The sequence below is a fragment of the Brassica rapa genome, chromosome A04 (assembly GCF_000309985.2).
Source record: "Brassica rapa cultivar Chiifu-401-42 chromosome A04, CAAS_Brap_v3.01, whole genome shotgun sequence".
Classification (NCBI taxonomy): domain Eukaryota; kingdom Viridiplantae; phylum Streptophyta; class Magnoliopsida; order Brassicales; family Brassicaceae; genus Brassica; species Brassica rapa.
Genome location: NC_024798.2, coordinates 1935569 through 1961221, shown reverse-complemented (window position 1 = coordinate 1961221; position 25653 = coordinate 1935569). Strand labels below are relative to the sequence as shown.

Sequence of the window (25653 nt, the reverse complement as noted above, 5' to 3'; positions counted from 1 at the left end):
GTCTTAAATCAAACCTGGAGAACATATTGTTGGAACTTGGAGATAATTTATCTAATTTCTCATAATATGTGAATTAAGAGCATTATAAGGTTTAAATTCAACTCTCTCAAGACATTAACAAAATTATCTTTGCACAACAATAGTAGTGCTTAAAGATTTATATTTAGGACTTTTCGTGGTTAGAAGGTTTGAAAGTATAGATGAAATCTACTTCTCCATATTGTTACTATAAATAAATGTTTTCCTCTCACACTTACCACATAGTAAAATATGTTACATATCCTGTGAAGTAAATCACGGAAGTTCACGTCCAGCATTAGCATACAACATTCACTTTGAGAAACTGTCTAATATTTTTTGCTTTCTCGTGAAATAAGGGCTTACAGTTTCAGAGAGCTCAGAAAACTCAGCAAGAAAGCTGTTAAAGATATCCTGATATTGGTTTAAGCTATATTGCATCACCAACTATTCTTCATACATTGCTTCGATCATCGGTTCTTACAGCAAACTCTCTAATTAACAAAACCAAATCACAACTTGAAGTTTGTCAGGAACCAGAAACCACTCAAATCAAAATGACACCAAAGAGACAACAACAAAAGTTTCATCTATCCTTCTTGTCCGGGATGGCGATGGTTGAATCTGAAAGTTTGAAGTGGTGCCCTAGAGGAGCGTCGACTGTGAAGACTGAAGAGGAAGAAGGATGAATAAGATGGTGAATATATATAATCAGTAACGACAATTTAAATCGTAAAAATATGCAGAGAAGATGGAGAGGCCAACCTTTTCATCAATCAAGAGCATGTCAAGTTGTCAGCTCCATTAGCTCTCCTTTCTTCATATCTCGTGCTTCCATAAACGAAAGAGAGGTGTGGCCACTGTCTGCGGAGAACGTCGAGACTGAATTGGCGGAGAACGGCGAGACTGAATTGAGTGAGGCACTGGTTTTGACGAAATGATCGGCACTATTTATAGGACTAATATCTCTAAGTCCAAAGGAGGTTGAGGTAAGGGAAACTAAATGTGACGTATTGAATGGTGGCTTGAAGGAGTTAGTGGAGAAACTTAATTACCTGATTTCAGTGATGCGTAGAGGCGTTACGAATCTGTAGAGGAAGTCAATGGTCGGTTTAAAATAATCAGAGGTTGAAGAAGCGTCTCAGAGATTTGGAAGAAGAGACTGAAGAGCAGACGTCGCCGAGCCGTCGTAGAAGGAAGGAAAGAGCCCAAACCAAAAGAAAATATCAGTCCAAAATACAAAAGATATATAAGCCTAGCGGTTAAAGCCCAAAAAACTTCAGTTTAAATGAAGCACCGTGTTTTATATATCGGGACAGGTGTTGCGCTCTCCTTACACGAATTGATGACATGACATCCGAGCTGGACCCCCCAGTGATTCAGAAAAAATTAGACCAGAAAAAAATGATATAATTAAATTTGTAGAAAAGTATTAATAAACGTAGACATATAAAAATACTTTTAGACCAATTGAATGTAAAAATGGAGCCCTAAAATTAACCATATGAAGAGGGGCCTGAGGCAGTCACCTCTTTTTGTAACACATAGGCATGGCTCTGGTTGCTCAGAAACACAGCGAAGAAGGTTTACATCCAGAAGCTGGGAAGATCAAACGGTGCACAGTGCTTATTGTGGTGATCCTCAAGTGATATGGGAAGAGTTGCACAATCAACTTCTCAATTCTGCTGAATGACGTTTGAAGCATCCACTAAGTTCATATTGTCCAAGCAGATGGAGAAGTGGACATACTAGAAACCCCTCGGCTATAATATGTCTTGGTATGGAGCACAGAGATGAAGTCATCAAGACTTGATTCGTCTGTCAAATCCATAAGTGGAGCCTACTGCCGAATTTTCTCTATGGTTTGAAAGTTATACTATAGACTGTGTTCCCATTAATGGATATAGTATCTACCGACATATTGAGAAAACGTTTGGAGGGAAAGAGCTGCATCTTTAGTGACTTTTTGATCTGATTTGATGTGTGATTACATGCAATAATAATGCTATTAGCCTACTTTTGTATTTGTTTTACCTAATTTATGTTTGGTACCTTTTATTTTCTTAAATAATCTGTATCGGTTTTGGATACAGATCAAAAAGTATTATACCTAAAATTTAATTAATTTTTTTCTCATTCTGCTCTTCACCTTATATATAGTTTCTTATAACAAAAAAAAAAGTGGATACTACAATTTTAGAATTGCATAAGACAAAAGAAATGAATGATTTAAAATTATTTTATATTTGTCTATAGCTACTTATATTTTTATAATAGATTCTAAAATTTATATTAAAATAAACATATTAAATATATAATTAAAAGTAAAATTTAAACAGAAAACCCAGACGTAGCCCGGACCGACCCTAGTGCCAAATAATTTTAACACTTGTAACACATAAAAAAAAAATTAGTTCAAATTTCATTAAATTGTTCAATAAGCTTTAGTGTGTATGTTAATATATATAGAGGGGGTTTAGCGTGTTGTTAATTAAATGGTAAGATTAAAAAAGACTGTAAATCATTTTTTTTAAAGATAAAAATATTGGGTTTGTTTAAAAATATAAATCTTTATTATTTATTAATAGTATTAAACAAACCTTCTATATTAAAAAATTTTAGGGAAATTTTTATAGGAATTTTTTGATATTCTATAAACAGGATATTCTAATTTAGTGGATTATTTAAATTTTTGTTTGTTTAAATTGCAAATCTGGTTTTATTAATAATTTATAAACTAAATCTTAATTTATAGTTGTGATTATCTTTATTCATATTTAAATAGAATATCCATATTTTAAATAAAATTGAATAAAATATTAAACAAAAGTGATTTAAATTATTCACTTATCTTTAGTTATAACTTAAACACATATCATCTATATTTTAATTTAAAACTAGATCTTTACCTGGACAACCGTGCGGATAATTATTTTAACTTTTATACACATACATATTTGTTTTACATGATTAAGGATATATATTATAACATTGCATTTTAAACACACAATAATTTTATAGTTCACTTGCAGTAATTTAATTTATTATTTTAAGTTGTTAGTGGTATTTTTCTTATTAACCTTAAGTTATATTTACGGGAAATGACACTTAATTTAATACTAACTTAGATATTTCATAGAGGGTCTACTTATATTTTAGATTTTGGCCGTACATATATGTTAACCTATATTGTAGGTTTTGACCATACATATATGTTATATCAAATTATTTGTATGATTTAAATATTTGACTATACTAAGTCTAATTCATAAAACATATGCTTTATTTAAATTATTGAACCAAAAATTGAAGGTATATTATGCTGTCTATTGGTGATTTCGATTTTTATCTTTTGGTTGTATTACTCCAAAACTCTTAGGATTATTTGCAATGAGTTTTCGGTATTAATTTTTTTTTTGCAAACTTTCATCTATGATACATCACGTTATACAATTAACATTTATACCTACCATTTCATTTGATAATGAACAGATTCAAAATAAACAGATTCAAAATAAACATATTTACATGAATTCTTTTTTTCAATCATTCGTCAGTCATTTAAATTAATGATATAAATTAGTACAATACATATTGCACTTTCAAAACTGCACAAGATAAAAATAGTACAAAAAATAATTGCATTAGTTAATAATATATAAACTTGGTCTATATGTAAATAAATTAAAATGATTACATTTATGTTCACAAAAGTATTCATATACTCCTATTATTAAAATATAATATTAAACCGATCACTATATTTAATAACGCAAATCAATTATACTCTCAAACTGATTGTTTTGGTACAAGTTTTTAAATTAAAAATCATATATGTTAGGGATCCAGGATTTTATTGAAAATGTTATATTAAATTTATATTGTAAATTTAATACAAAATTATACATGAGTTTAATTATAATTACAAAATTAATTAGATATTTAAAAGGTTTGTATTAGTGAACATAAAAAAATATACTTATATTTTAAATAAATACGAAATAAATTAAATATTTAAGGGTTTTTTTTAGTTAAAAATTAAAAATATATTTATATATTTAATAAATTCGAAATTGATTATATATTTAAAATAAAAGGTTTGTTTGAGTGAAAAGAATAAATTTATACTGTAAAAAAGGATATGAAAAGATTTTATTCAGATGAAAATTTAGAGAAAATAAAGGAATATATATATCTGATTAGTTGGTTTAAAGTAATTTAAATATTTCAAGTATTTATACAAAAATTCATTTAAGAACTTTCTAAAGGGCAGTCCAACAAAAAATCACACATAAAATGAGTCATGACTTCTATTTTAATAGTATTGATATTAGATAATACAAAATAAATGAATATATAGTATTTTTACAATAGGATAATCAAATATATTTTCTTATGTTACACATGTGCATTTTCACTAAAATAATATAACTTTTCGTATACACTATAGTACTAGATATATCAAAACCGATTTAATTATTAAAACCAGTATATAATTGAATATTTAGTTTTGCATTGAACAATATTATATATTTATCAATACATGTTAACACATTAACTATACAGATATTGATATATGTATAATGTATAAACTATTCAATATAATAACATAATTCTTTTTAATTTATCTGTACATGAGATTGGATGGTATAATATGAGATTTATTGTTGAGATTTTATTTGGTAATACAAAAGTACATTAATTTTTTCAAGAGATGGTCTAAACAAAAGATTACACATGAAAAAGTCATAAGTTCTGTTCTAATAGATAAGACTATACTTTGTTCAAAAACAAAGATAAGACTATACATGAGACTGAATGGTATCACATGAAATTTTCTGTTGGGATATTATTAGGTAATACAAAAGTAACATTTAATAAATTTTCAAGAGATTGTCCAAAAATAATTACACATAAAAAAGTAATGACTTGTGCTTTAATAAATAAGATGACTCTAGTTTTCTTATTCCATGTATATTTTTACTTATAATATGAGTCACATTAAAACATTATAAGTTAATTCAATTCAATTCCATTAATGATTAATGAAAATTAATTTTTGAGGTTAAATGCATAATAATATTTATCTTTTTTTTTGTCAACGAATAATAATGTTTATCAATTGTGTCATAAACATTTTATATAGTCAATTATACTTTCACTACTGTTTTGTTAATTTAAAATTTACAGTAAAAATTAATTATCATTTTACAATTCATTTAATATATTGATTAATAAGCTAGCGTTCCTAGGCCTGGGTTCGCGGGTCAACCCGTCCCGCACGACCCGCCAACCCGCAGATCGATTTTTTTTAATTCAAATTTCGACCCGCTCAATCCGCAAAGAAATAAACTTATACCCGCATCCGTCCGCTTTATTTTGCGGGTAACCAGCATGACCCGCGGGTTATATTTTTAATTAAAAATAATAATTATTTAATTAGTTTTTCTATAAAATAATATATTTATAAGTAATTTTTTTATAATATTTTTTTTAAAATTGAATTATTTTTTAAGAAATTAATTATTTTTCTAAAAATAATCGTATTTTTCAGAAAAAAGATTTTATTTTTATTTTTTATTTTATTGTGCGGGTTGGCGGATATCCGCAAATCAAAATCCACCAACCCGCACCCGCCCCGCATAAAATAGTCTTAACCCGCATCCGCATCCGCGACTTGATTTTTTCAAAACGCTCGATCCGCATTCGCTCCGCGGCGGATCAAATGGGACGGGCCCCGGGGGCTTTGATTTAAATTCCCAGGCCTAAGCGTTCCATAAACAATGTTAAAACTTCCGTAAAATATTACTATTGTAAAAAATATAATTCTGCTTACTTAAATACTATAATATTTTAAAATTTTAAAGAGAGATATATCTTTTCAAACTATATGTTCTGATCGATCGCTTATGTTGCTTGTATTTAAGGCTGCTTATCTGGGCAATCTAAATATATGACTATTTAAATCATATTCAATTTGTATTAAATTTTTAATAAGAAAAGCAAATATTCTTGTCATTTGCTTGATCAGAGGTATCTGCTGTAAGTCTAATTTGAAAATCTTAAGCCATATTAGCTGTCGGTATTGTTTTTTCTTGGAGATTAATTGGGTTTCTAGTAAGGGGTGTTCAATCCGTATTGCGGTTTGGTTTCGGTTCATTTCTTTGGTTTTGGATATTTCGGTTTATAAAAAATAGCTACCATCTTAAAACCATATCTACTTTGGTTTGGTTTGGATTATATACCGTCGGTTTTCGGATTATTCAATTTTATACCAAAATACCATAAATATATTTGTATTTTATAACATTTGTTTCAAAAAATATTATCCTTTATAATTTTGTATATTTTGTTTTATATAATTAGATACTGGCTTTAATAAAACATTAAGATATTTTGGTTTTTAAATAGACTATTTTCTCTTTTTGTTTTACTATTTAAAATAATTAGCAAACATATTAAGTTGAATATTTTATATAGTAAAAAAATAGTAACCCATAATATTATTAAATGAATATTAGTACACATATATGTCAACGAAAAAGTAAAAAATTATGTTTTGTTTAATTTGATAAAATGAAAAAAATAACTTTTGGCTTAAAATGAAATATTATATCACCAAAATCAAAATTTTCAGTATGAAGATAATATCAATAAATAAATTATATAAATATTAATTATATAGAATTTACATATATTATACTACTATATTTCATTAATCGATTTATTCAGTTTAATCGGTTATATACCAAATCATATTCATATACTGTGGTTTCTTAAAAATAACATTCATTCGGTATTACCCAATCCAAAATAGTTTTTCTATTTTGCTTCGGTTCAATTGTAATTGGTTCGGTTCTACCGGATTGAACACTCTTAGTTTCTACCGAGATATCTTAATACAGCAAATAGAAAAGGGTTTGTAATTTGTTTTCTTTCACTAGTTCTGATTTGAATCACCAATCCATAGTATTACATCAAATATTAAGAAAAAAAAAAGATTAGTAAGATGAAGGGGAATGGTATTTGGAGATAAACACAGCACAGAAGTGGAGAAAATTTCCCACGTCTTCACTCTTGAGATTGCCTCTCGTGCTGTCTCGAAAGTCACCCTTGTAAATTTGGTCAATCACGTCCTGACATCTCTTTTACTACGTCGTACTCTCCATCTCTTTTTAAAAATATTTTATTTACTGATTGTTACTATTTTTTTTTTACTAAATGATTGTTTTTTTTTTTTGAAAAAAGGTTTAAATGATTGTTACTACCTTTTTCACAAATTAATTATAAATATATATTATTGAGTTGATCTAGTATTATATTTCTGGTTTCATTCCACTTAGATCGATGTCCTCCATCGCTGCAAAAATGCTAGCATGTTTCACTAACATTGACTCTTTCTTCCCCAACCCCCAAGGCTTATATAATATAGACTATATATTCGCTTCATTTTTTTTTATTACTAAGCTAGGATGAGTAGACCCATATCGAGGTTTTTCGTAACCGAGTTTCTTGGATTTTGAGTATCCCTTGGTTAGTTTAGTAATGTGGATTCTCGAATCAATGATATAATTGAATATTGATGGTAAAAGTGCATAGATAGTTATTGAAATATGAATTATGAACAAGTGTTGTGTATCACAAAGTAAAGTCTTGGAGACCAAAGTTTCTATTTGTTTATAGTTTAAGAAAAATCAAGTTTATGGTTAGGAAAAAATTAAGGGAATTATTTTGTATGATAAATATATATATGATATCCTTTTAATATATAATTTATGATTTTTCGTTGTCACGAAACTCTATAACTTTAAATATAGAGCTTTTTGCTGTCTAAAAAAGAACTTCAAATTTTAAAATTTAGGTTACACCTAAAAATTAAGGGAATTATTTTGTATGATAAATATATATATATGATAATCCTTTTTGCTGTCTAAAAAAGAACTTCAAATTTTCGCGATAAAGAAACTCTATGACAAATTTTGTGTAACCTAAGATGGAGCATTACGAAAATAATTTTAGGGAATAATGTGGTATTTTCTTGTAGTTTAATATTTATAGATTACATATTACTATTTATAATTTATATACTGTAAAATTTTGTTAATTAATATTGCTGTAATATTTTTATAAATGTGCTAGTTATTTATAATTTTTTTATGGATTTACATTAATTATGATAAATATAAATATTATAATGTAAAATACAAATAATTTTGAAGTTAGGTTTGAAGATTTTTTTTTGGAAAAAAAAAATAACGCGATTGCCTATGACACTACGTCATCTGTACATGCAATTTTCCCTGCAGACAGGCACGGATGATCGCGGGTAAGAGAATGAACGGTGTATTGGAACGTTTTAGATTTGCACAATTATGAATATGGTATATATGTTTTTATTGGATTTCTTTGTGGACTTGATTCGAGAAATTGAAATGCACTCATCTATTTCGGTTTTAGTTGTTAAAACTAAAATCTAGTTCCAAGTCAACCTCAGTTCGTGAAAGTGATGTTATAGAAAAAGTAACCCCCACAATAAATAAAAAATCTGGACAATCAAGATTTTATAGATTGTAATCCAACCTCATGTATTTGGCCTCGTCTCAAACTTATCCTCCTTCGAGCTAGAATCAAACTAAAGAACTCAAGGACGGTATGAGTGTCTGTTGTTGTAAAATATATTCTGACCTGACCAAGTCTATGTATCGAAAAAATTGTTTATCCAGCAAAATCGATCTTTTTGCTTGTATCTCTTTATCATTTCATTGAAATGAATTCACATGTTTAGCAAAAAAAAAAAATCAATCTTTTCTAACCAGTAGAACAAATTTATTAGATTATGGACTTTACATTAACTATGAATACCATAACAATCCAAACTATTCTAAAAGATAATTACAATCAATGACGTAAAATATCATATGACTAGGTTAAGACCCGCGCCTTGCACGGAATTAGGGCTGTTCAATATGGTAAAACCGAACCGTACCGAACCGAAATAGACAATATGGTTTGGTACCATATAAACCGAATGGATATAATTTTATAAAAACCGTAGGATTTGGATATGGTTTGGTATATAACCGATTAAACCGAATAAACCGAACAAAACCGATTAAAAGTAGAAACATGTAAATATGTTTGTTATATAAGTTAAATTTGTGTTAATAGCTATTACCATAATGTTATAGTAATAAAGAACCTTATATAATTTGTAAAACACTTGAACTATAATTAAATAACAATACATCGCAATTCAGACATCTTATTTTCTAAGTCTTTTTTTTTTATCTTTGTGCTTTATTTTAGTATTCACTAAATTAATATGAAGATGATAAATTTGATGGAAAATAATTAATGGAAAATTTTCACAACTTTTTTCTTATCTATAAACAAACAAAGTTTCGTGTTCAATCGAAAAAGCATGATTTTAATGAACACTACATATGGAAGAGTGGAAAAACTGTTTTTTTCATGTTTCTTTTTTGTTTCATATTTTTATTTTCAAAATTTCAGGCTCTGATTTTTATTAGAGATTTGATGATTTTATTTGATGGTAGAAGCATTTTTACGTTTTTGTTCATTTATTTGAACATGTAATATATTTTTAATAAATGACTGTGTTGACAATATGACTCTAAAATTCATTTTATATGATCTCAAACTAAATAATTATGTTTTTTGGTATAAAACCGAATAAACCAAAAACCGACGGTATATAAACCGAACCGAACCGAAATAAATATGGATTTAGAATGGTAGTTATATTTTACTAACCGAAATACCGAAAACCGAGAAAAACCGAACCGAAACCGAACCGATATCCGGATTGAACACCCCTACGCGGAATGAACATTATATATATAAATTATTTTATATATTATATGTTTATAACATATTATGAAATAATAAATATACATTGAATAATTAAAAAGTCATTATCTACTACTTATATAATTAAATTGGTGTGAACATATAAATAAATTTAATAAATCAAAAAAAAAATTCTATTTGATATGATATATAATTAAATTTAAATGATAGTAACATATATATGGTATATGTTAAAATCTAAATTAGTGATAACAAAATTTTCACTGTGAGAATAATGGTTTAAGTAGTTTATAATATTTTAAAAAATTAAGTTGTCAATATTTTTTCAAATTTTTTATCAAAAAAATGTTCAAAGTAAATTTCAAAATTACGATATTTATGTATTTTTATATGGCATATAGTTTAATTTAAAATGATACATATATTTATATATATTTTATTTTTGATACTTATCAAAATGAGACTTTCAACTTATATTATTTTTCAATTATTTGTATCATGTCATAACAAAAGTTTTCAATTATAGATTACAAAATTTAAATGTGAAACTTTTAACAGTTTTAGTAATTTATACTCGTTTAAAAAAATTCAAAATACAATATATAAATAATTTTTTTTTAAGTTTTATTATCTGGTTACTATGATTGTTTAATTTATTTTAATAGCTTAAATTAAACAAATATAATTATAATACACACTTATTTTTATCAAATCTTTATTATTCAAAATCATTAATTATCATATATACTTTAGCCACATTAGGCAATTCCGTAATCTTATTTAAGAAAATAATGAATGTATTTATTGTGGTTTAATAAAAATCTTATTATATATTTAAATGGACCAACTTATTTCTCTAAGGATTCTAAGAATCATTCTAGTGATGACATGTGGTTACAAAAAAATGTTGCAATGCTTCTCAAATAATATATAGGGGATATCATGTCTTAGAAGGACGTTTTAATAGGGAATGTAATGATGCATGAATAAAATATGAAAACATAAAAAGTAAATAAAAATATATAAATTTCTGCTTAAATCATTGAAGTCTTGTAGTTTAAATTTACCTATTACCAATTGTTACTTTTTGTTAAAGTTTATATCATTGGAGCAATTCTTTCTTGCTTAATTTCACTAATTTTCTCGTATGTGAGCCCGCCAAACAAGAAAAGGTGGTCTAAAGATTTTATTTAAACTTTATTTGAATGCTGCACTCATCTTTCCTCATTTATTACATATTCACCCTTTTGCTTTAGATGAAAAGAGAGAAAAATAGGAATTTAACAACATAGCGGTGAGTTATTATATACCAAAATATGATTATATTAAATACTAAAATGATAGCTTAAACGATAAAATACGCTCCTATCTATCATACCAAATTATGTATATAAGTACTAGATTGTCTTGAGTGTTGTGTGTATACGATCGTGTAAATCTAATCAAAAGAATTGGTAATATACACGTTAGGTGAATCCTAGAGTTTGTGGTACAATTCCTTTAAGTTTGAACTGTCCAGAAAATTTTAATACTTTCTATTTCTCTTCCACAATGTCCCCACCAGCATATTATATATTAATTGCACAATTGTATTAGGGTCCGAGTTTATAATGGAAAGAATCGTGCAGAACATTAAAAAAAACAGATAGATCAAGTATAACAAATATGGTCAATGCAGGAAACAAACGAAGCAGATGAAGTACACAATGAATAAAAAGTAGACTAACTGCAAAAGTTCAAATAATAATTTCCAAAAATATATATTCTAAAATAGTCAAAAAAATTCAAAAATTAGTTGAAATTTTATAGTAGTATATTTTTATAATAGACATATGGTGATTCTGTTTTGCATTTTGTTGGAAAGCAAGCTTCAGAAATAGATTAGAGCCCTTGATTATATCAATCATCTCGTAAATTTTGAATGATAAGTTTTGGATCTTAAACCGCACATAACACAATTTGAGAAAGAATATAAAATGACATGGATAATCCATATATAGTAATTAATATTCACCTTAAATATAAGAGCTATGTCCAATTTCCACCGCATATCACTATACCAAACAAAATTTAAGAGTTATAACCTCTAACAAATAAAAAGTGGCGAAAAACAAAAATAAAAAGTAAACAAAGGAGAAACTGTAAGCTAAACGAGTACACGTTAATTAAGTGAAAATACCCAAAATATATTCAATGAATGCCCTTATACACACATGACACATGCCGATCGGCATCCATTACCCTCATTCGTGTCTTCACGGCGGACCCAAGAATTAGGCTCCATAACACCAAAAAAGGCATTTAGACCGTAATATATCATTTAATATATAATATATATGTGTATTTAATTATTTATTGCGGTTCTACCATTTCAACCTCAGCAAACAGAATCACTATTTAAACCTTTAGTTTTAGTATCCATCAAACTGTTCAAAATAAGAAATATCACATGCAAGAATATGTTCTATTATTTATAATCTCATGATCACACATGTACAAATTTTAATTTTATCATAAATACTGAAAACGTCACATCCAAAATAAAACCTAATAGCACAAAGAGGGGAGACCCGCATAGTACCATGCATGGCTTTTCTCTCCTTCTCTGCTATATATATATATAGTCACACATAGATACAAATAGTCACAAGGTATTAAAAATAGTCACAAGGTCTGGATTGGAGGGGCCAGTCTCTTGTAGATACAAATTACTTGCGATGTCAATATACGAAACGCATTTAGTAATTAAAGTACACACAATTCTACATAACCCAAAAAAAACAATCATTTGTTTTCATTTCACCGGCTATAGAAATAGTTATCTTCAGCGTTTCTTCGACCAATATTTCATTCTTTTTTTTTTGCTAAACTGTAAATATCATTAGTTAAAATGAGCAGTTTGTTTTTTTAAAGACTTTTTACACACATCTTTTTTGGCAAAAATAAAATAAAAACAAGAAAGATAGTAGTTTCATGTGAAAAAAGCGTTCTAAATCATCTGATCCATAGCTCCATCAGGTTGCTGAAGTTCATCGATTTCTTGTTCATCGATTTGCCAATAATTTAATTGCGTTGGTGTGTGTCTAATATAGAATTATAGATGGATATTGGGTAAAGTTATTGGAGAAGAAAGTAACAGTGAGACAGGATCTGCGGACATTCACCGTTTTGAGGGGAAGCCGACCATTGATGCGCACACCAATGCAATTGCTTCCCCCTTCTTTCTGAAGGAATTTTGTTTCTCTTTGGTTTTATCAGATCATATCTCCCAAAATAAAATGGTATTAGTAATAACACAAGCAAAAAATATATATTATATATATATATGGTTTTATCAGATTAAGCATGCATGTACATAGAATAACAGTAGGCAATCACAACCCCAAAAGCTTAATTATTGCAATTAAATTTGAGTTTTCTCTAGGGTCCTCGTACTTGATTAGCAATTTTTATTTTTGTCGAATTCCCATGTGTGTGTTTCGACTTTGTTTCCCTTTTTATATATGATTATGAGATCTATGATGAGGACAGCCGTTTGTGAAAATGTATACGCTAAAACAGATCTCAAAACCTGGAGATATCTCGAAGAAACATGGAGTCAAAGTAGCTTGGCACCAGATCTGTTTGCCTAAGGAAGAAGGGGGTCTTGGTTTGCGCAATTTCAGTTTGTGGAACAAGACTCTAAACCTGAAACTCATATGGCTACTCTTCTCTAAATCCGACTCACTATGGGTAGCTTGGATGCGCAATCACTATCTCAGACAAGGAAGCTTTTGGAACGCACCTATTAGAACTGCCTCCTCCTGGATTTGGAAGACAATGCTCTCCCTACGCCCTCTTGCTAGAAGATTCCTTCGGTGTGATGTATCAGACGGGCAGAGCTCTAGCTTTTGGTTTGATCACTGGCTTGATATAGGTCCTTTAATTGATGTTGTTGGACAGGACGGTCCCCAACCGATGGGTATTCCTATAGAAAGCAGGGTCTCAGATGCTGTTACCTCCCGCGGGTGGCGTCTCCCTCCCTCCCGCACTCGTAATCCAAGTCTTGCAGCGGTAAGGGATTGTCTTCTCCGAACTCCTCTTCCGTCTTCGGTTGAGCACTCGGATTGTTTTGAATGGATTGTTCCTGGGTCTGCGACTACTATATTCTCATCGGCGCTAACGTGGGATCATCTTAGACCAAGAATGCCTCGACCTCCTTGGCACACTGGTGTTTGGTTTAAAGGATGTATTCCAAAGCATGCGTTCCATTTTTGGGTAGTGATTCTAAACAGACTACCAGTACGTGACAGGTTGGTCAGATGGGGATTAGAAGTCTCAGATAAATGTTTGCTCTGTACCCAAAACATAGAGACTCGGGATCATCTCTTCTTGTCGTGTGATTACAGTCGCGAGGTATGGAACATTGTGTCAAGACGTTTGGGGGCTAGCTGGCTCTGCGATAACTGGGGTGCTTTTATGAATTGGATTAGTGATACTGCTTCTCCTCCTGCTACTCTGCTCAAGCGTCTGGTCTTCCAGGCTACAATATATCTGATTTGGCGTGAACGGAACTCGCGACTCCACGCTGGCCCATCACTTCTACCTTCTCTACTGTTTAGGCAGATTGACAGGTGTATCAAGGATGCAATCTTGGCTCGTCTCAACCGCAAGGGGTTCAGAAATCTTCTAAGCCTCTGGTTTGCTAATGAGTAACTGATCTATTACCTGATCTCTTCCCCTAGTTTCATGTAGGCTTTTTCCACTTTTTTTTGGGTTTTATGAAACTATAATAGCTTCGCCGAGCTGATGTAAACAAAACTGTTCCTTTTGGTATAAATTCACATTTTATCAAAAAAAAAAAAAAAACAGATCTCAAAACTAGCAAAAATGTGGGATAATAGCTCCATTTTAGCACAAAATCATAAACACTTAAATATCTATGGTATTAGTATCGTTGTAGGCAATTAAAATACAAATATTTTTCATCAGTATCTTTTATCATTTCATTTTTTGTATTTTTTTTGATAAATTCTATCAGCTGATCCGGTTAGTCTTGGAAGGAACGCACTTAGTGTCATAGAGTATACTGGCTACTACATTGCCTGACCCGAATTTAGAATACTTTTTGACTAATGTCAGGAGGTGAAACGATAATCTGTTACGATCCACCATGTAAGCTACTTGGACCGAAATTCAAACCCAAACTGACAAAATGATGATAATTTAGTTCTAAGAAAAAATTCCAATGACTGATGTAGATACACACCAAACCCCGAAAAAATTGCCAATAGGCTACCACCACTTGATTAATTTTATACAATTCATTGTGGAATACTAAATAATAAGAATAAACAATTTGATATTTTATACAATTCAAATATTAAAATCGATTGTACCCTTGGTTTAGATTTCTAAATTATTTTAAGAATCAATCTGTTGAGATAAGTCATTATTGAATAAATAATAAGAATAAAATTTTTGATATTGTGTATCTATGCCTTTTATTTTTGTTTCTTTTATAGAATTGTTCATTATAGTGGTATATATATCCCCTTAAGCTACATGTTGGGGTGAAACAAGTTTTTATCTTAAACTTTGATGTAATATATTCGTTTATCTATAAATAAGTATCAAATCCTTGAAATTATCTTGTTTAAGGCCCAAAGTGATTAAAATGGCCTTCTGTTTTTTTTTTTTGCTTGGAGGAAAGCAGTGGCATTATCTTTGTGATGTATATGCACCTCAGATGCTTTATTATAAGTTTTTACATTTTTTTTCCAAATACGTACTTTATGTTTTTTTTTATCAACCGATTAATTTTAATTTAAAAATAAAGAATTTTATGGCCTTAGACCCAAATACAAATGAGAGACAAGTTTTCACAATAGAATCTGTGTGCCCATTACTACTACGAGGGGTGTGAATGCAGTGCCGTGCTTACACTTTTGGGGGCCTAAGGCTAATTTTCAGAAATATGTTTTTTCACAATTTTTCATATATAAAATAACTGAAGTTGTAGATACACTAAATATGACTATGAAAAAAAAAAGAATCGATTAAGAAGAACCGAACTAAAATGTAAAGAAAAAATTATGAACAACCGAGCTCCTTATAAATATATGTATACACTCCTTATTCTCTATGAACTACTACTATGTTTTGAATATTTGAGGCCCCAAATACTGATGAAAAATGTGGGGGCCTGAGGCTCTTGCCTTTCTTGTATAGTGGTGAGCACGGCTCTGTGTGAATGGAACGACAAAGTGGTGAGGTTGATGTCGGAGGATAGATCAGAGAGTCGACGTTCGAAAGTACTCCAAAGAGGTCCGAAGGTTTTCTTCCCATGGTAATTACTCTAATAAGCAATTAAGAGTCTGTTCTGAAACAGATTTGAATGAGATTAAGAGAGGAGGCATGGATCAAAGCTTTCCTTACCGCAAGAGCCTCTGCCATAAGAGCCGAGAAGACGTGCGATTGAGCGCTCGAGCCTCTGGTGAGTTCTTGACCTTCGATGTCCGTGAAGATCCATCCTAAGCCAATTGAATTTGATTATGATCTTCATGCCGCATCTGTGTTAGCAGTAGATCAATGGATTGAGAGGAGGAGGCATGTTTCTTTTTATATATAAATAATTATGTTTCACTCATAGTAGATATAATAAATTCCAAGTATTACATACAGCCAATTTATTAAGATGGAGTATCTTTTTTATGTCATACTGGCTAAAACTTAGTGTCTTGGGTGCTTGGTTTTCTTTCGCGTGATAATAATACATACTCTTCAACCTGGCTAGCCCTAATCTCAATGGGTATCCATTTAATCTTCACTTACATCTAACCTAGTTTTTCTTACTAATACATTTTAACCTAGTTGTATGGAGTTAATCCATTGTTTTAAGTATATAACCCATAGATACTTGCATGATTTTAATATGGTAAAATTAGTAATTCAAAACCCCTATAACACAGTGGACACAATATTGGCATCTGTTCTATAGACCTGACGTAACCATATCTATAATTAATTATTAATAAAACTAGATTTGTAACTAGAAATAAATAATTAAAATTTTATAGTTTTGCTTCGTTATAGTCTAATAGATTACGTCAACAAATTTTCATATGCAAACATAGTTTTTTTTTTTAAATCATAGCTCCACATTAAAGTACGTGACTTTAGATTTGAATATGGCATATGAACAAAACTTTATCAATACGGGAAGGAGTTTTAAAAAATCTACCTATAAAAGTTGTTTGGACCATTTCATTTAACTCATTATTTTTTGGTCTTACTTTAAATTTAGACTAACAATATGTTACCATATATTTCTCTAACAATAATTTATTCAATTTTTTTTATTTATTCAAATCTCACTCATAAATCTTAATCATTACTATTACTATATTTACCATTTTGATTTTTAATCGTAAATGTATTGAAACTAATGTTTTATATTATCACTTTTATCATATAATATATGATTTAAAGCAAGAGAAGTTACACGACATATATGTGTACATTTTAACTTCATCTTTCCTTTATAATAAAGTAATCATATAATATATAAACTTTCCCACTAAAATCTCATATCATATACTAAAATTTCAACCGTCTATAGTTTGATAGATATTTTAATATTTAAAAAAAGTTTTCTGAATATTCATGTTACCTTCACAAAAATGTAGAAATTCATTGGTTCTGTTAAAGCTAACCCGACTTCACGATATCAGTATTGATTATTCATGATTTCGAAAATTATTGGTTTAGATATTATACTTTTATATACTTTTCACTTAAAAACGAATCAACACTATTAAAAGAGAAAGAGTCTTAAAAAATCTAATATAAAAAAGTTGTTGAAGTCATGTATAACTATTTTTTTTTGGTAATACCATTAATCATTCTAACCATACAATATTTTAAGTATTTTTAACATATCCTAATATTATTCTTTATGATACATTTACTCAGAAAAATATTTCATCAACCATGTTTTTGTACAATAACGTTAAAACTCTATATCAAAAGGTTGTTAGAGCTGATATGGACGTAATGGGTCCAAATATGTTCAGTATTTAGGATCCTAAAAATTTTGAAATATCTAAAAAATCTGAAAAATATTCGAAACTCCAAGCAAATACGCAAAAAAATTTAAATGCCTTAAAATTTAAAATCTGACATGATGAACTGAAAAATACCAATTTTTTTTTTAAAAAAATTTACCCGAAATCAAAAGCTATAATCGTAAACCAAAAACTTTAAAAAATATCCATAATACCGGAAACATATTCGAAATATCCAAATATACCTAATAAACACAACATATTTATTATGAGGTCTAGGGTAGGATCCATACTTAAACAAAGCCATGCGGATCGAAAAAAAACCCAATAGGTTATCTTCTCTGGACCTGAACTAAACCTATATTTTCGGATCGGTTCGGTTTATTTTTTTGATCCGGTATAATTCTCATGTCTAAAAGAAACTTACGTAAAAGTGTACATATAAAATCTCAAATAAACTAATTCATAGATTATATAACTGTTAAAAATTATATTTTTTATTATAATAAAATTTTGAATTATAATATAATAAAAAAAACCCGCGCTTGGAAAGCGCGGGTCAAAATCTAGTTACATCATTAAATGGTATTGCGTTGCCACCGTTATGATCAATGTATTTAGACATACAAATTTGGTTAAGGATCAAAAGTTCGAATTAATTTTTACGGTTTAAAGGAAAAAATGAAATCAAATTGTAAACAGAAGTTCCACTTAATAATTGTAAGTTGAACGAAGAATAAGGACCTACATATCTGACCGAAAAAATTACTTTGCGAAGACCAATTAATATACATTCGTATTTGACTTGCTCATATATTTTTTTTTGGGTTGAAGTATGTTTTATTAGTTTCCACTCCAGGTTGAACAAAATAAATTCACTCCATAATTAATACTCTCTCTCCCCCATCCCATCACAATCTCCATCTTCATCTCCATCTCCATCCCTGCGTCTTATTGTATAAAGATAATCCCGCAAGAGTAAAAACTATTCCTTTCTCTCTTCACCATGGCTGATCCTTATTCCAATTTCTTCACAGGCTGGTTCAAGCCCAACCCGTTTCACAATTATCTTAATTCATCCAGTAACCCTTCTTCTCCTCTTCCTCCTCCTTCTTCATTCTTCTTGATCCCTCACCCCGGAGACCTTCGCCGTCCACCACCTACTACTCCTCCTTCCCCTCCTCCCCGTGAAGCCCTCCCTCTCCTCAGCCTCAGCCCCGCCAACAAACAACAAAACCACCATGACCTAATTCAAGAACCACCTTCAACCTCCATGGATGTTGACTACGGTCATCATCACCATCAAGTTGATCATAATCTCGATAAAGATGATCATGACGTCACCGTTGCTCTTAGCATAGGCCTTCCAAGCCCTAGTACTCGAGATATGGCCTCTTTGTTCATGATGTCTTCTTCCTCCTCTTCCTCGAGGACCACTAATCATCATGAGAACATTAACGACAAGAAAGATCCTCACAACGACTACCATCACGGAAGCGCCGGAGGAGGAGAAGATGACGATGAAGATTCAGCCGGCGGATGTAGAATCAGTAGACTCAACAAGTATCAATATTGGATACCTACACCTTCTCAGATTCTCATTGGCCCTACTCAGTTCTCTTGTCCTGTTTGCTTCAAAACCTTCAACAGATACAACAACATGCAGGTTCTTAAAATAAAAAAACCACTCTAATATATCTTTGTGTATTTATGTATGCGTATGTTTTGAAGAATTCGTTTTCTTTTCCATTTGTAAATCGATTTTATCTCTTCATTTCGACTAAAACCAAAAATTAAAACAAAATAATTCGTTTGCTCACTAGTTTTCTCTGGAAAAAAAAGTTGACACCTTTAATCGGTAGATGTATATACATAATGTTTTATATGCATGAATAATTCATTGCATTACTTTTTTTTTTTTTTAAGTTTAAAAAGAATTCATTGCATTACGAAGAACCGAGAGGCCTGAGACTGTGAAAACTGAGGTTGAGATTTAACAAGACAGTAAATGTTCTTTATGTCTTTAGTACTTTCAGAGTCTCTGTGGCTTTACTGCTTCTCTCTACAGTATTGGCAAGTGTGTCATCCTCATTTTGTATGAGAGTCTTCTAATGTCTAACGTGTAAAATAACAGTACGCATATAATTTCACATACTGTATCAATAACATACGTAAGGCTTTATTTGCTCATATAAACTTCATAACATCTGACCAAAAAAAAAGCTTCATAAGATCTTGTATTGAACATATGAACTAATCATCTTATTTCTTAGTCTACCTTGAATTATTATTTTTACCATAAGCATGCAATTATACATCTTGTTATAGATTCTTTTTAGTTTATGAAATATATTTCTATAGTTTCTTACATATCAGCATTTGTGTAACATCTTTGTTGGATAAATTCTTTTCTAACATGTATATGCTTCAAGGTTGATTTGCCAGTGAATCTATATATGCAGGTTAGGGTAATTGTAAAATCTTATATTTGATACATGTAACTAAAATGATGGCTACTTAACTCATTCGTCAACTGAAGTTTCAAAACTCATACTTTATGATTTTTTTCTTTACTATATGAGTTTATTCAAACCCTACTACATATACACGATTTTGTTTGCAGATGCATATGTGGGGGCATGGATCACAATACAGAAAAGGACCCGAATCTCTAAGGGGAACGCAGCCAACTGGAATGCTGAGGCTTCCCTGCTACTGCTGCTCACCTGGCTGTCGCAACAACATTGACCATCCAAGAGCAAAGCCTCTCAAAGACTTCAGAACACTTCAAACACATTACAAGAGGAAGCATGGAATCAAACCCTTCATGTGTAGGAAATGTGGAAAGGCTTTCGCTGTCCGAGGGGACTGGAGAACACATGAGAAGAACTGTGGCAAGCTTTGGTATTGCATTTGTGGATCTGATTTCAAGCACAAGCGATCTCTGAAAGATCACATCAAGGCTTTTGGAAATGGCCACGGAGCTTATGGTATTGATGGATTTGATGAAGAAGATGAGCCTGCCTCTGAGGTAGAACAATTAGACAATGATCAATGAGTCAAAATAGCTTATATACATTAGTATAAGTACGTAGTAAATTAGTATATATATATATATATATATATATATTAATCCTAAGAAAACCTAAATTTATGGACCAATACTTAGCAAAAAAAAAAAAATTTATTGACCAAGTTTTGCTGGAGGTAACTAGGGCTTCTCTGAGTAAGATATCATCTAATTGATCATAGATAAAAATAAATAAAGCGTCATATCACTTGGAAAATTTTAAATATAGTATCTCTAGTTTCCTACTTAAATTTATTACAAGGCAATGTGTAAATTAACTAATGAGGTATCTTCACGATATATATTTGTTTATATAATTTTGCGTTAATTTACTTTTGTTTCTAACGAAATAAATCATAAATGTTTGTTATATTTGCTACAGAATAGTAAAATACCAGAAAAGAAGATACTATATATTCGTGCCTGGCATGCATTGTTAGCAATGTTCACTATATATACTACATTCTAGAGCATAATGAATATTTCCAGAATTTAATTCGAGCAAATATATGATAGATTCTATATTTTTTTGCTTTTTCAAAGATAGTTGTTTTCTGGTGGAGTTATCTTTGGTATTATTTTATAATAGTACTCAAATAATGCTACTTAATTGTCTAGTAACATCATGGAGAATAATGAGAGAATGGACACTAGAGAATATGACAACTCAAGTGCTGAACTTTCTTAGGATCATCAAGTTATACGTTATCATACTTCATTTATTTTAAAATGATGTAATGATGCAATACGTATATCATATGGTTGAAATGGTTGGCAATAGAATTAAAGATTCAATTTGGTTTTCTTCCTGCAAAGAGCTTTTAATTTTTAACAAGCTCTTTATTTTTTTATCTTTTCCTTTTTTGTTAGTGGAGAGTCATATTTGCTCGTTGAAGTAACATTACACCTGTTTATCTATACACATGATTATCTCTCGATTGTGGCTTGTAGATACGCACATAGATAATAATCTAATTTTCATCACGTAGAAAGGTATGCGTATATTCTTTTTTTTTGAAAAAAATTATAAAGGAATGCGTAAACAGTAAATATCTCAACAAAGAAAAACAGTGAATATCTCTTTAGTGCTGTATATGCATACGTGTGCAAGCAGTAATGTATACATAGGTGAAGAAGAGGCAAAAATTAATGTGAATGAGAGTGATAAAACAAAGGAGAAGAGAGTGGAGCCCTAATGCAAAGGGTGTGATGGGTTGGGCAGATTTGGGAGCAAAGATTGATGGTATCAACAGTTCTTTTTTCTTCTCTCTCTCTCTCACTGTTATTTGATTTGATATCTCATTTTTTCTTTGACCATATCTCTCTATGACTCTATCTATACACACTCTCTCTCACGCAGATGACATAACTTTCATAAGTACTCCAATTAAAACCCCACACCCTTGCTTCTTTTGTATTCGTTAATATTCAAGGTTACACCTTCTTTTGTTTTTGATAGATTTCAACCAAAACTAAAATCTTACACTAAATCACTAATTAAATTTGTGTCCCTGTACCGTAACTTAGTGCATAAATAATACGAATAATCATTTCTACTAATGTAATTTATAATTCTGGCTATTTTTAGACCAACTTCTATGTAAAATTCAGATTCATAGAATATTTTATGCATTCTAAAATATTGATCTGAGCATCGATTAACACAAAACATGTCTATAAACAATAGTAAATGTGAAGATTTGTTAAGGATAAAATTTTATTACATCAAATATTCAAATACATGAAAATAATTCGGCTAGAAAACCTTTAAGAACATACATACTATATAATAAGATGCCCTTTTTTTTGTCAACATATAATAAGATGCCCACGACAAAAAATTTTCACAAAGCCTATTTTGTAGTGAGTGATATGCATATATAAATATAGTCTATGTATTGTTATTACTTTGGTCACAAGCTGCAATTAAACAGTTGAAAACTGAAAAAATTATAAACACATGCACATCTTAAATTATGTAGGATTCAGATAAAATTTATTATCAATCAATTCCATACTCATTACATATTCATTATTATTATTATTTTCATAATGCTCTTATATATGATCAGTTAGTGCATTTAGAAATGATGAATGAACTTCTTTCTTTTTATTTGTAGATTACAAGCTAATTTTTTTGAATCCGAGTATTTTTGTTTACTTTCATTTCAACTTGTAGCAGTGTCACTACTTATGCATCTTTAATCGGTGCATTTATACCTCGTTCATTTTCACTTATCATGTTATATATTATAATGCACAATGTCCTTTCACTGCCACTTTTTTATTTAAAGATTAATATTATTAAAATACACTATTGTTTTATTTTTAGTTTGAATATTTATATATTTATTTAAATATGTAAAATTTAAATTTATAAGAACATATGTAAAATATATAAGAAATATAAAATTGTAAAAACTAAAATGTTAAATAAGAAAATTATCAAGATTCTTTAAAAGATAAATAAATACAAATACTAAATACACGAAATCTCAATATAAGGTTTCGAACAGTGAAACCTCAAATATAAAATTTTACTGTTAAAAACCTTATAATTTGAAGTTTTGAAGTTAAAATACATAAAATTTTATATTTCAAGTTTTAAAGCTGCTCTTGAAAAGTACAATGAAATGTATGAAAAATAACATTTAGTCCAGGAGTAGAAATCTTAGTCGTTAAAACCACACATATGTGATTTAATGGGAGGCGAATTTCAGTGGGCTAATGACTTGGGTTCGAAGCAACCCCACAATATTAAACATATGTGCTCAGATGACATGAATTTTTAATTTCCATTATGAACAACCATATTTGTCTGATGCCGATTGATAGACGCCTATGGAATTAATCGGTTGGGATTCGATCCGCTAAATATTTCCCAAATATAAAAAAAAATTGTTTGTAGTCGCTTCCATAAATCAAGTTTCAGAAAAACGTTGACCTAAGATTTTAATATACGATCGGTAGAAAACCTATACCTCTAAATTAAACTTTGTCACTTTAAAGTTTTTCGCAGTCTGTGTATTACTATAGTTTCATAATAAAATAAGTACTAGTATAGTTTATAAACAACTTCGCTGAACAAAAATTAAAATTGATTAAAAGCAAAAAGAAAATTTATATACTCCAGTATTTGACTTTTACTGTTGCCGGCAAGAATCCGAACATTGGACTTCACATTGGTTATTTAAACGTAGGCATTTTCATTGTCTGAAATAAACTTCAATAAAAGCCTTAAATCCTGCGCATTTTATAATCCCGAAGCTATACTAAATTCATTAAACGAGATTTTAATTACTTTACAATTTCCTGTGATCATGTTGAGAAATGCAAATGTTTAAATTAGTAACTCGAAATTTAGTTATGTATTTTTACTGTTCATATACCAAGGCTGATCTGAAGGTCTGCCGTGGCTCAATCTCTACCTTCCACATTTAATGTAATATAATGGGGCACACACACTGTTATACAGTACTCCCTCCGTACCTTAATGACAGACTTTTTAGAAAAAAAATTTGTTTCAGAAAGATATATTTTTTGTGTTTTCTATGAAAAATTGTAAACTTTGAAAAAATTAATTAACTTTATTGAATTACTATTGGTTAAAAGTTATTAAAAATTAAAAATTACAGAAAATAATACATTTATTATGGTAGTTTAATGTGTTTTTTTAATATGTATGAAAATATTAAAAAATCTATCTTTGTGGAACGGAGGGAGTAGTATTAAAATTCTACTCCATCCATTTTAGGTTAAAATTTGTTTCGTTTTAAATTACGTTTTCAATACATTTATTTGTGAGTTTTTCCAATTTTATTCTTATTCTTTTGGTTCATAGTTCGATAAAACAATGTATTGTTTATGGGAAAACATCAAATTATCGATTTTCTGAATTTATATAAAAACCCTAAAACTACAAGTAATCTGAAAGGAAACAAAAGGAAAGGAGTATCAGGTAAGAAAAATCTTTCTTTAACGTATTCGTTTTGTCTAATACTTATGAGTATTGATCTAAAGAAATCGCCAATAAAACTAAGTGGTACATAAAGAAGATAAATGTTGCTATGCATAATTTTCGACACCTTTGTTTGAAGGAGGCCCGAACATGCAAAAAGAAAAGGGGAAAGAAGCCAAAATGAGTTTGACTCATGATTTATCACGGCTACCTCAAAAGAGCAAACAAAAAAGGAATACATTAATTTCATCTTCATTTTCAGAACAGTTGTATAAACAGCATATGTCCTCGTAGTAGAAAAACAAACATATCTAAATATTTTATTATTTATAAAAAAGTATATTACATTTGAATAAGTGTAATACAATATCTCTGTACTCACACACACAAAATGTAAAAATACAAAATGGGGGTCTGTAATATGTTGGTATTATTATGTGCCTTTGAATTCAGCCCCAAACACCTAATTGGCGAAGAGTGTAAAATTGAGATTCAAAATATCGTCAAAATTTTTCATTCGCCTAAACCTTCTAAAGATAATTATTTACATGTAGTTGGATCATTACTATATGTAAAAAAAAATTGTGATCCGATCGTAGTTAGAAAATTCTAAGTTGTATAATTTCTTAGGACCTTTTTGTGTTTTTAAATTTCATATTAACAACTAACACGAAAATCAGCTTGATCTTTTAAAAACCATCTGTTAGCCTCCATTATTAGACAAGCAGAAT

At 29.6% G+C, this 25653-nt stretch overlaps 1 protein-coding gene and 1 long non-coding RNA gene across 6 annotated transcripts; one reads left to right on the top strand and one right to left on the bottom strand.

Moving 5' to 3' along the window:
* Positions 1 to 413: 413 nt before the first annotated feature.
* Positions 414 to 5254, bottom strand: LOC103863034. Of its 4 annotated transcripts, XR_004457707.1 has the most exons (5): positions 1548 to 5254; positions 1316 to 1380; positions 1074 to 1180; positions 784 to 986; positions 414 to 687 (listed from the first exon to the last, which is right to left on the bottom strand). It is a non-coding gene; the product is annotated as an uncharacterized LOC103863034 (long non-coding RNA). The 4 variants fall into 4 exon arrangements; XR_631861.3 differs by lacking the exons at positions 1316 to 1380; positions 1548 to 5254 and having other exon boundaries at positions 1074 to 1238; XR_004457708.1 differs by lacking the exons at positions 1316 to 1380; positions 1548 to 5254 and having other exon boundaries at positions 784 to 977; positions 1074 to 1238.
* A 13195-nt stretch (positions 5255 to 18449) lies between these two features.
* Positions 18450 to 25434, top strand: LOC103863033 (zinc finger protein WIP2). 2 transcript variants are annotated; one of them, XM_033290520.1, is made up of 3 exons: positions 18450 to 19560; positions 20518 to 20925; positions 21583 to 25434. In XM_033290520.1, the coding sequence occupies exons 1-3, from the start codon at positions 18901 to 18903 to the stop codon at positions 21583 to 21585; spliced, it is 1071 nt and encodes a 356-aa protein (XP_033146411.1). In that variant the 5' UTR covers positions 18450 to 18900; the 3' UTR covers positions 21586 to 25434. The 2 variants fall into 2 exon arrangements, with proteins under 2 accessions (XP_033146411.1, XP_009139023.2); XM_009140775.3 differs by having other exon boundaries at positions 18451 to 19560; positions 20518 to 25434.
* The last annotated feature ends 219 nt before the right edge of the window (positions 25435 to 25653 follow it).